Source organism: Platalea leucorodia (assembly GCF_965183815.1).
Source record: "Platalea leucorodia genome assembly, chromosome: 5".
Classification (NCBI taxonomy): Eukaryota; Metazoa; Chordata; class Aves; order Pelecaniformes; family Threskiornithidae; genus Platalea; species Platalea leucorodia.
In genome coordinates this window covers 11,014,367-11,025,726 of record NC_138827.1, presented here as the reverse complement: position 1 = coordinate 11,025,726, position 11,360 = coordinate 11,014,367, and the positions used below count along the sequence as shown (strand labels likewise).

The window sequence follows — 11,360 nt, the reverse complement described above, 5'->3', positions numbered from 1 at the left end:
GCCACTGCTGCCCTAACCGGGACCCCCGGAGCAGGGGCGCGGTGTAATTTGCGTTTTGACACCCAAACGCATTTAGCCCAGGCACAGTCGGACGCGCCTGTCGCGCCGCAGTACACCTCTCCCACGTACAGGTCTGTCTGTTGTTACCAATAGCCCATCAGATCCTGTTTGCGGTGACCTACGTGGTGAGAAATGACCAGGTAACAACATCCAGCGTGCTCTCGTACCTGAAGAGATGCTGGGCAGAACAACTGAAAGAAAATGCCTTGGTGTTACTGGTGTCTCCCGTTACAATCAGATTAAGGGCTTTACACCAATAAGGAGCAGCTGTTGAATGAAGTAAGACACAACACTGTTACGGCAAGTCAAATCTATAAGAGATGAGCTTAATACTTTCATTAACACTTGAGTACTAGGGGGGCTAATCAGAACTATTTTAGTGTGAATAAAATAGTTCATTGGAAACTAAGAAAATCCAAAGTCAAGGCAGGATCCAAATAATTTCTCTCTCCAGTAAGGCAACCACGCATACAGAACGTTGTGGTGTTCTACATCATACCTGTAGATCGCTATCGTGGAGAAAAATTCACATCCCTTGCCAGCCTGTCTGGGAAACCTTACCTTTTAGTCCAAATGAAATGGTCGCACTTCCAGCTCTGCTGGAGCAAAATAAATAGCATGTTAGAAACTACGCAGTGTGGTATAACCCATCTGTGATGGATCCGATAAATCCTTCCTCAGCCACCGTTCCTCCTTGGATAGCCCTGCTTGGCAGGGAGAAGGACCACGCCACATGCTGTTACCAATCCTACTGGTGCACGAGATGCCAGATTCCGCCTTTGCTATCCACACAGCAGCAACAGCCCTCCTGCCAGCAAGGACTTCGGGGGGGTGGGTTGAAGAGCTGTAACACAGGGGCTCCGTAGGCAACACGGTTCCAGCTGAGGGCACCCCAGCTTCTTCTTCAGGTATGAGAATACGAGAGGAAAGGAGAGTTCCTCGGCGACATAAAACTTTTCACAATAAGATGGGGGAAGGAAAAAAAAAAAAAAAAGAGCTCATTTTCCTTTTTTGAAGAGTTCCTGCTTCATTTATTATAATACCAGAATCTAGCACTAACCCAGAAAGAATCCTGATCACATTACAGGCTTCATTAGCAAACAATTTGTAATTGCATAGATCATTGTCTAAATTATGACTATACTAAAACATTTTTATCATCGTTCCGGCAAAAATAAGTCATTTGTCCCTTATTTAATATTTGTATTACAATGGCACCCAGAGACCCACTAAAGAAAAACTCCATGAGGCTGGATGCTCTGGAAACATAGACCAGAAAATGTCCTTACTCCAGAGAGCTTACAATCTAAGAAAGCTTTGTAGATGTTTACATTAACAAATACTTTAAGGTATTAAGGTTCAGAATTATCAGAGCAGATCCAAAATACTCAAGATTAATATTCAGATTAGGTGGCCAATTTCCCATATGCGCCACTTCGCTCATCAAATTAGTCACACGTTGTCATCAATTTTAATTTCCTCCATAGCAGGACAGATAAGAACAGAGTCACTGAAAGGTCGATAAACAGCGCTACAGCCAAGACTCTCAACAAGCTGTAGTGAACTCAGGTGATGCGGGCCTTAAATGCTCAACTCACAACCCTTCCAGGGAGGGCAATTTTCAGAAGTTACTAAATCTTTACTTTCAAGTCAACAACAGTGTTACAGGATATGTTTCCAGACCCTGATGCACCACACAAATGTATCTATTAAGCTCTGAAAAATTCTTGTAATTTAAGGTAATTTTTTAACGCGCTGTATAAGCTATAGCCATGAGTGTTACCAGTTTGGGTTTTTTTGTTTTTTTTAAGGAAAAATAGGGATAGCTGGAGGCAAAAACAATCTCTTAAAAGCTCTATGTACTGACATGTATTATCATGCAAGAAGGAAAAAGAATTACAGGAGTAGCTAACTGTAGGTGTTTTGGTTGAAGCTGTGAATCTATGTGGAATATTTTTGTAGATGTTCCTCATGATCATCATCCCCATGTTGTTGCTGATAATGCTGGTACAATTTGGACACCCAGGCTCCCCCTGTCCCTTCTGCTGCTGGAAAGTGTCCGTTGGACATATTGAGTATAATGGAGGTCAAGGATTTAATGTAATTTTTGGCCAGTGTGAGGGTCTCTATTTTGGAAAGTTTATTCTCAGCTCTCACATGAGGGATCACCTCCCGCAAAGCCTGGAACGCATTGTTGAGCTTGTGCATTCTCTGCCTCTCCCGCTCGTTGCTTTCCAGTCTCCTTAAATGCCTGTCCTTATTGCTCCAAGGATGCTTGGCTCTGGCTGTAGCGATCTTGCTGCTCTCCTTGTTTCCCCCATTCCTCCTTTCTTTGTGTCGCAAACATTTCACCAGTTCTTTTTTTCTCATTGCTGACTCCTCAGAAAATGCTTCTTTGTCAACAGTATGCCTTTGCTTCTTTCCTTTGGTTTTAGTCTTCATGTTTTGGTAGATGTACTGGTATTAAGCATCAACATGCTGTAAAAACATGACACCAGCATCTTTAACTGTTGCACAGTGCCATGCTGAACAAACAATCTGATGCAGGTTTGTTTGATATGTTTGTTTACTTGTTCACTACTGGAAAACCATCATTGGCTCTCTTAATTTAGTGATGTTTGTTTTAGAAGTTGTGAATGTTATTAGTCAAGATGACCTGTGCAGATGAACAGAGGAGAAAATCCTTTTTTAGAGAACAACAGATCCTCCTTCAGCTGGAAGGAAGAGGTTACAGAGGGAGCAGAGGCCAAGTGAATGGAACCATTGAAACAAAGAGGCAGTGAGTCACCTACTGGTGTCCTCACATATGGGAAGCCAAGTGAAAAACAGACACCGCTTTACTTTCTTAAAGGTAGGCCTCGAACTGGAGAGGTTTCTCCTCTCTCACTGCACATAAGAAAATGGTCTCCAAGCTGATCCAGTCTTCCCATGGGAAGAGTGAACCACAACTCAAAAAATATCAGGAGTACAATGGTCAATTAGGTTTGATAACACCTTGCCTCTGCTTTTTGATCTCACATCCTTCTGTTTTCTCCCAGCTCTAGTTACTACAAGTTATAATATAAAACCATACACTGCTTCATTGTACGTATGCTTACGTGTGGGGTATTAGACAGAACCCTCGGGCTCTTACTCAGAAAGTAATTTCTCCTTGAACTCCTGGTAATTGCTTTTTGTAGGAATAGGTTTCCACTGTATTTATGAGCAGTCCACTAGAGGGAAACATGACACACGTAATTCATATAGGGGCTCAGAAACTCCAACAACAATCAAATAATGGTGGGGCTTAATTGCAGTTTCTGCCCCAGTTCAACAGCAGCCGAGCAGTATTTATTCCCCAGGTTATCCAAAACAACACAGCCATGTTCCTTCCTCACATGTTAGCACGGGAGCTGACAGCATTGAAATTTTACCCTCCCTCAGCCCAGATTCTGTGCCAACACTACAACTGAAGGCAGCAGCCTCACAGCAACCCTGCCTCTAACACCAACGATCAATGTTACTGAGACAATTTCCAAAATGCTTCCTTCCAGTTCATGTAGTCATAGAAAGGTTCGGTCTTAAAAAAATATTTTTTTTATGCTGATGCTATTATGTAGGAGCAGTTAGAGAGCTGGTGAGCCAATAAAAACAAACAAACAAACAAAAAACCACAAAAAAAACCCCCAAAAAACCAGACGAAACCACTAGCCACAGGTGCTTGACTGTCCCAGTACAGGACATCAACGTTCACCAGAGCAGGTGGCAAGCAGTTCCCGGGTGTGCTGCAGTAAGTATCACTTCCTCCCTCATTTCTTTAGAGACATCTTCAGCTGCTCGGCATTCCCAGTGACTCAGTTCTCTGCCTGTGAGGGCATCCTGGCTCCTTCCTACCAGGGAGGCAACTTTGCCAGAAAGGACAGGAACTCACAAAGCAGTTTGGTTAGGGTAGCAGCCAGGTGATGAATGCCAAGAGAAGGACAGCACCGAACAGCTTGTGTTGTGGGAGCCTAGAAGAAATGCTAGAGACACAAGGGTATCTTAAGCACGAAAATAGGACTAAAGCCAAGCACTGGGTTTGTTCTGGACTCTTAGTCTGACTCACTTGGCAGAAAATGCCTAACTGCAGGACAGAAAAGTAAAGGCGGGCACAAAGCAGACCAGTCAACTTCCCCCCTCCAGCGCAAAAAGCACTGTTGGGGAGAGCGGAGAAATGAGCAGCTGCTGTCTGAGAGGAAAACAGCCCGCAGGACTTGGTGAAGAGGAGGTTCGTGGAGGCAGCCAGCAGAGAAAGCTAGAAGAAAATCCAAGAGAAAGGAAGCTTCAGCAAACTGTGGGATCCAAGTAGTCTTTAAAACTGCAGGCTGAGGGAAAGCAAATGGGATGACGTGGGATAAGAGGGCGGCTTAGCTGGCCAAGGTTTGCTTTCAGACTGCTGCACATTGCTGTAACCCTGCGAAACTACCTCGCGGAGCCGCAGCCAGGCCGCCGGGACCCCCGGAGGACAGCACGAGCACACGAGGAGGAAACGGAGATGGAGCAACAGATGAGGGTGGTCAAGAGAAACCAAAGAGAGGGCAGCCAAATACCAACGGGTTCCCCACCCTCTGCACCCATCCATCAGGGCTGGCGTCCCTCCTCTGTGACTTACCGCCGCCACCAGCTACGGAGAGGTGGAGACCCGCGGGAAGCCAGAGGCAGCAGGGGTGCCTGTGGGGCAGCAGGGGCGCTGCCGGTGCCCTGGGCCGGCCAGGGTCTGTCAGGAGGAGCCACTGAGGGAAGCGGCACCCGCCTCACGCTGAGGGGACCAGGCGGGGAAGCGCGGACAGGAGCCCCCAGGCAGGCGCTGCTGCCGCGCCCGCGGCCCGGAGCTCTGCCCGGAGCGGCGGCCGGGCCCCGCTGCCCGCCGCCACGGCAGGTGGCTGCGCTGCCGCCCGCCCGCCCGCCGCGACACGTCGCTTTGGCGGCGGGGGCGGGCCCGGCGCAGGCGGGCGTTCCACGCCTCGGCGGCCGGCCTGCGGAGTAACGGTCCTCACCGGGAAGGGGCCCCGGTAACGCCAAGCGCCAGCTCCAGGCAAAGGAGTCAAGCAGGGCCGCTGCCATTACCCTTTCCGCCCCCCCCGGAGGGGGACGGTGGCTGCGGCCAGCGCCAGGCTCCTGGGTTTTGGATGGCTCTAAGTGGCAACAAGATGGCAGGGGGGAGGCGGCACCCTCAGCCAGCCCCGCGGCAGCGTGCGTATGGAGGTGCTGCCACCAGAGTGAGGGGTGCCAAGCCAGGCAGGCCGCTGTCACTACGGGAGGGGTCAGGCTGGTGCCTACTTCAGCAGGTGGAGCGTCCTCGGCGGAGGAGGAAAAAGTCTGTCCCAACTCTGCTCTGCCAAGGGCTGTGCAAGTTATACTGCCTGCGGGAAAGAGGCCCACACAGAGCACTTCCATCCCCCTTCCACGAAGGCTGATGATGATAAAGATTGCAAGTGCTCAAATTCTTTGAAAATAGGTTCTATGTAAGATGACCAATTTAGTGCCATGGGATCTTTTACATCTGTTCTCAATAATGACCACTGTCTTGGTCAAATTTCAGCCCAGTAGTTATATTTTACCTAATGAAGTTAAGTCATCTTGATATCAGTTTCTCATTCCCAGGTCTCAACAGCTGCCAGGACTCGGAGCACCTGCGATGCGATGTTCACAGCAGCCTCCATTAACTACCGACACGGCTGTGATGTGTCCGCACAACCTTAGTGGTTAACAGGTTAAGAGGGGAAAAACAGCACTCTCCTCCTGCCGCAGGGAGTGCCCAGGCCAAAACAGTCTCAATCTCACATGAAAGAAGCTACCAATACACACAAGTGCTACATTTACCTGGCGATCTTAGGTCCATTTGGCACATGCACTTAGATTAAAAAAAAACAAAACACAATAAAACCATTTTCTATAAATAAATTCAATAAATACCAAGAAAACATATCATCATTAACTTGTTTTCTAAAGGATACTTAAAAATTTTGAAATCTCCATTCTTCCTACAGATGCATAGTTCTAGGATTAAAAGCAATATTCGGTTTTTAGAATTACACTGTGCATATTTTAAGTACTGCTGCTCTGCTGACTGTGTATACACACTACCTGAAATTCACACAAGGGTGATATTACAAGAAATTAAAGGTGACTACACTATTTATAGTGTAGACTCATCTGCTGGGACTGTAGCTTTGAGCTTTTGGTACTTTCTCAACCTCTGGACACTAACAAATATATCTTACAGTAGAACTATACCGTGGACCTGATCCATTGCTGGCATCTGTTTAAGAATGAACAAACATAGACAAAGAGATTATAAATATATAACTGTATTTTATTTTTAATATTAAATATTTTTAAATTACAAGCAGTTTCTTGAATCACACTATGCATGATAATCAATATACAGTAGAAATTACAATTTAAAAATGTACACAATTTAAAGACATTGTGACCTGAAATTTCATTAACTATGATATATTGCCATAAACCTCATACCTGTATTAAATTACAATAGGAAAACCTCATACCTATGATTTTGTTACATAGTTTCTCATTTACAAACAGAATTAAACATTATATATACACACACATCAGTACCATTTATCATTTAAGTTACACCTACATCTGTGCAAGTTCAAACAGTTTCATAAACAAAACTAACTGTAAGTCATATTCAAGTTTCTGAAAAACAGGCTGCTGGTATTACAAATACTTATTTTCAATAAGTTTATATGATGTTTGACTCTCCTCTAGATTTTTTCCAGTCTTATACCAAAACCAGTAACATACAAGGATATTTCTGTATGACTTAAAGCTGAAGTAATTTTGTACACTCCATTCTTATTTAAGGCTATTTCTTATAAGGCTAATATACTTGGATTCCACCTTTCACCAACTCCAACAAAAATAGCCATGTCACTAACACCTGACAATGCTGACATTTTAGCATAGTGCTTAATCAAAAAAAAAAAGTCTTTCTACCGACCAGCCTCCTCATGAAAAAGATTGAGTACTACATAAAAATCTGCTAAAAATACTGATAAAAAGAATGAGGCTTAAATGGCTTTCATTAGTGCATCAACAAGGATATGAAAAAATGTTTAATCTGCTCATTTCCATGAAAATGGCAGTTTCGATAAATGCAGTGATACACGCAACATATCTGCAGCTTGGGGATTTGGGAGAGTACAGGTGCTTCCATTAAAACTGGACACTCTTCTCACTCTGTTGGCTTCTCACTACAGATCCTCATTTTTAAACAAACTTCCTTAGGTGGGAAAAATCAGATCTTTTAAATAACTTTGGTAGCCAAATTGAGACAACGCCTTCAGTATTCAAATAATCAAGGTATTCTACTAGAGAAGGAATTAAAGTGTAACCAGTCCTCATAATAAACCATTGAAAATAGATACATGTACTTCTAAAATGGAAACCATGCTTAAAGTAGCTAGTGCAAGAAATTACATATAGTTTAATGAATGATTTGTAACAAATCCCCTTATTATAATGTAACATGTTGTAATTACTGATTTATCTTCATTGTGCCACTGACTGCTAGGCAGATATTTAAATATTGCTAGTAGTTGATCAGATTTTTAACTATAATTTTTTCCAAAAAAGACCTTTTATATTATTGCAATCCAGCCTACTGGATTACTGAAATTAAAACTCATCATTCAAGTGAGGTGAGACAACTTTAAATATTTCTCTCTCTTCATTGTACAGCTAAAAAGGATATTATCTGGCTTAATATCATACACATCCCAGCTCGTTTTGGAAAAAATGCTCCTTTGGCAATTCATTAGCAATGAGTCCATTTGGACAAAGGAGTAAACTTTCACTTCCTATGTAAGATTTTCTTTAAAACTGGGTAAAGAATAAAAATCTTAGATTTCCATCAAGCAAAGGAAATTCCTGATGTGCAAGATAAACATCTGATTTTCCAGAATTATAAAAAACGAAATGCATAACCAAATTGTACCATTCTGGAGTACAAGCTTTTATTTAACCTTGGACTATAATTTTGAATCGTTTGATTCAAAATTAAGGCCGAACTCCAGGTCTGATACAGTAGATACTCACCACGCAAGGCAGATAAACTCACACGTTCATTGCAGACCATTATGGAGTTTCATTCCTAGTTTTCGTTTTCCATACTTAAAGTATGGTGAAAACTATAGAAGACAGATGAGATACCTTAATCTAGCTGTATCAGGGAGTTTAATGTTAGAATTATGGAATTTCTAAGCAATTATTTGTGCACAAAGTCTATTACCTATATTTTCAAATATTGGGAGTAGCGCACAGCTTCCTTAAACCCTCTACAGTATATACCGTAAGCCTGTATTAAGAACTACTTGGCTTTGCCTCTTAAATCATGTTTTGGGAAAAGTCCATGAAAAATTCAGTTCCTTACTTCATACTGAAGAACAGTCCTGACTAACTCGGAACCTGAGTGCCTCATCAGAAAAAGTTATCTCAGCAATACATTGGCAACTTTAAATAACATTATAATTACATCATTCCCTTTTGATCGGTATGGAAACCATTCTGGTTAAGGGCTAAATAATGCTGGAAAAAAGCAATTAACATATTCCTGTCATTTTAAAACATACTTAAATCAAAATGCATATAGAGGTATACAAAAACTTTACACATCTGAAAATATCTAGTCCTCCCATACTTCATATCATGAAAATTCTCTGGTGACTGGACCTGAACACAGAGCACTCGGACCACCATTATACTGAAGCCCTGCCAAAACAGCCACTAAAATACAAAGTACTTCATATTTTAGTACATTTGTATTTTAGTGCACTGAAATACAAAATACAAAGCCAGGTAAACTGTTCCTATCAGTATTTCCTACAGATCCACAGCTGCATAAGGCATTCCCAGAGGTCAGGGATTTGCTTCTCAACTGAACTCACTTTGGAGTAGTAATTAAGGACTTTTTTTTTTTTTTTCCTTCAAGCAGTTTAAAGGATTAAACTAGCTAAATGCATGGTAGAGTGTGAAGGTTAAAAAAACCCCACATTGTATTCCCTTCCCTACAGACAGCTTCAGAGCAAACTTTACTATACTGCATCTTTGGGTCAGCATGCATTTCAAGACGTGCCATGGAGCCTTGCAGACACCTTAAAATAGGTCTGGCCTTATAAAGGGTGCAAAAGTGGGCATTAACCATTAATCTAATTCTTAACTGTCATAACATCACTGAGAGGTAGATTTACCACAGGCCTCTAAATGGCAGCCCCGATCTGCAGTCAGCAGAAGTGTGAGCTTCAAAATTCACAGAATGTACAACTGAAGGGCCAAGCGTGCCCAAATCCAGTCTGCTGAAATTAGTCTTTTTGTAAGGTTCATAAATGCCACGGTTTTGTACAGCCAATTTTTCCTCTTCTCTCTCCAAGGCAGAAATCGTAGTAAAAACTGGAAGGCCCTTAATTATGATATAGTCAGATGCTATTACAGTTTAAGCAGTCAGTAGGATCATATTCAGGAATTAAGAGACATTATCTCTTTCATCTAAAAATTCCAGAGTATATCATATATTCTTTTCCAGTTTCCTATAAAACATGAACACTAACAATCAATCTATAGTCATTATCATTTAGAAATGGTACTGAATATAAGATTTCAGCAAGTCTAACATAACACTCAGAAGTTATGTACGTTTTACAAGTACCGTGCATAGCAAAGGCTACAAAAAGGACAAATTAAACTGGGTAACTGGGCCAATTCAACTTGTCTTATTTTCCTTGAAAGATTTAAGATTTTGATTCTGTACATCATCAGGAAATAAAGGAAGAATAATCCATAGTGCAATTGTAATAAGCAAAGTAAGATGTAGTGATATCTTTTTGAATAAATATGGCTCACTACTGATCAACTATCATTCATACAGTTTCAGCAACACAGCTACCTGTTGCACGGGACAGTTATACACAATTCTACAACAGGTGTATGTTCAAATAGATAATGAACTACATGGAAAAATATAAAAAGAATATTATACAATCTCATACATAAACCAGACTGTAGTGTAATTGCTTTACTTGTTTCTTAAGTTATCTGAAAAATACTTCAAGTACTTGAAAACAGCGGCAGAATCATCTTTCAATGAAAAGCAAAATTGCACTGATTTAAAAATACATTACAAAGTTAAATACACATTCAAATTAATGTCCTGATTTAACATTGCTTTCAGTGTTTACTTTCATTTCTTAGTTCTTCTTGATTACCTGTGTTACTCCAGGAGGATCCAGAGTTTAGACAAAAGTTTCAGACAAAGTCTGTGTGTTTTATGTATGCAGTCCAAGGAAGTTTTAATTAATTTAATCTTTTTCTCCATCTTCACTGCTCCCTGTTAGTAGAGAAAAAGTCATAAGGTACAGTGAGATTCTTCTGCACAACCCTCACTTCTTTGTAAGACTCTTCCTAGACCTTGGCATTCAGCTGTTTCGCACTTCCACGTTTGGGTTAATCTTTCCCTAGAGCTTTCAACTACTGTAAACATTTGGTACATTTACACAGACATCTGCTTAAATCACACAGTTCAATGTCACTCCTTAGGACACGCAAGGCAATGCAGGATCTCCAAAATAATCTCTCTTATCTGTAAGTTACTAAGCAAACATTACCTAATCAATAAGCACAATACAAGAACAATACGACTCTATATATAAACACTGATTACATTTTTATAGACATTGACCATTAGCAAGGCTCAGCGATCAGTAACATTTATTTTTAATAACGCAACATTTTATCAAGATTAATAACACACTGAACTGATTCAAGTCCGCTTATTTTTGCTTCTCTTAACCCTCAAAAATATATCAAAGCTTAAAAAAAGCTTTTTGTTACAGACAAGAAAGCTTTTGAGGACATGGTTTAGTGGTGGACTTGGCAACGTTAGGTTAACGGTTGGACTCGATCTTAAGGGTCTTTTCCAGCCTTAATGATTCTATGATTCTGTTAATAAATACTGCTAGCACTCAATATTGCTATGACCAGATTGTTTGGCTCTCCTAACAGAAACTATCCTACTTGCAGCTCTAGAAAACATGCTGCAATTCTTGAGAAAATGTCAAGAATGCACTTTCTAAAAAGCAATATGAAAAGAAACTGAGCCGTAAAATAAGGTTAGACAGAATGGCAGAAACATTATGTTCCTAGCATCCTCACCTTGTGCAATGAAAATGAAATTGTGACTTATGACAGTGCAATAAGGAAAATTATTCAACTGCCATAGTGTGGCAGCTATACAGAAGTGCTTAAGGACTGCATAGATT

General features: G+C 41.4%; 2 protein-coding genes across 2 annotated transcripts in view; both read right to left on the bottom strand.

The window, feature by feature from the left end:
• Positions 1–1,235: 1,235 nt before the first annotated feature.
• Positions 1,236–4,939, bottom strand: BHLHA15 (basic helix-loop-helix family member a15). Its single transcript, XM_082314494.1, has 2 exons — positions 4,691–4,939; positions 1,236–2,716 (listed from the first exon to the last, which is right to left on the bottom strand). Exon 2 carries the CDS (start codon positions 2,500–2,502, stop codon positions 2,002–2,004), a length of 501 nt encoding a protein of 166 aa, XP_082170620.1. The 5' UTR covers positions 2,503–2,716; positions 4,691–4,939; the 3' UTR covers positions 1,236–2,001.
• A 1,516-nt stretch (positions 4,940–6,455) lies between these two features.
• The window catches only part of LMTK2 (lemur tyrosine kinase 2), a 44,609-nt gene continuing 39,704 nt past the window's right edge, over positions 6,456–11,360 (bottom strand). The window contains exon 14 of the mRNA XM_082313330.1: positions 6,456–10,429. Within this exon, the coding sequence (XP_082169456.1) occupies positions 10,401–10,429 (29 nt within the window). The 3' untranslated portion in view covers positions 6,456–10,400. The remainder of the gene's footprint in view (positions 10,430–11,360) is intronic.

Bases quoted from the DNA above. Each gene is read 5' to 3' on its own strand.
- BHLHA15 (XM_082314494.1), bottom strand. From the start codon at position 2,502: ATGAAGACTAAAACCAAAGGAAAGAAGCAAAGGCATACTGTTGACAAA.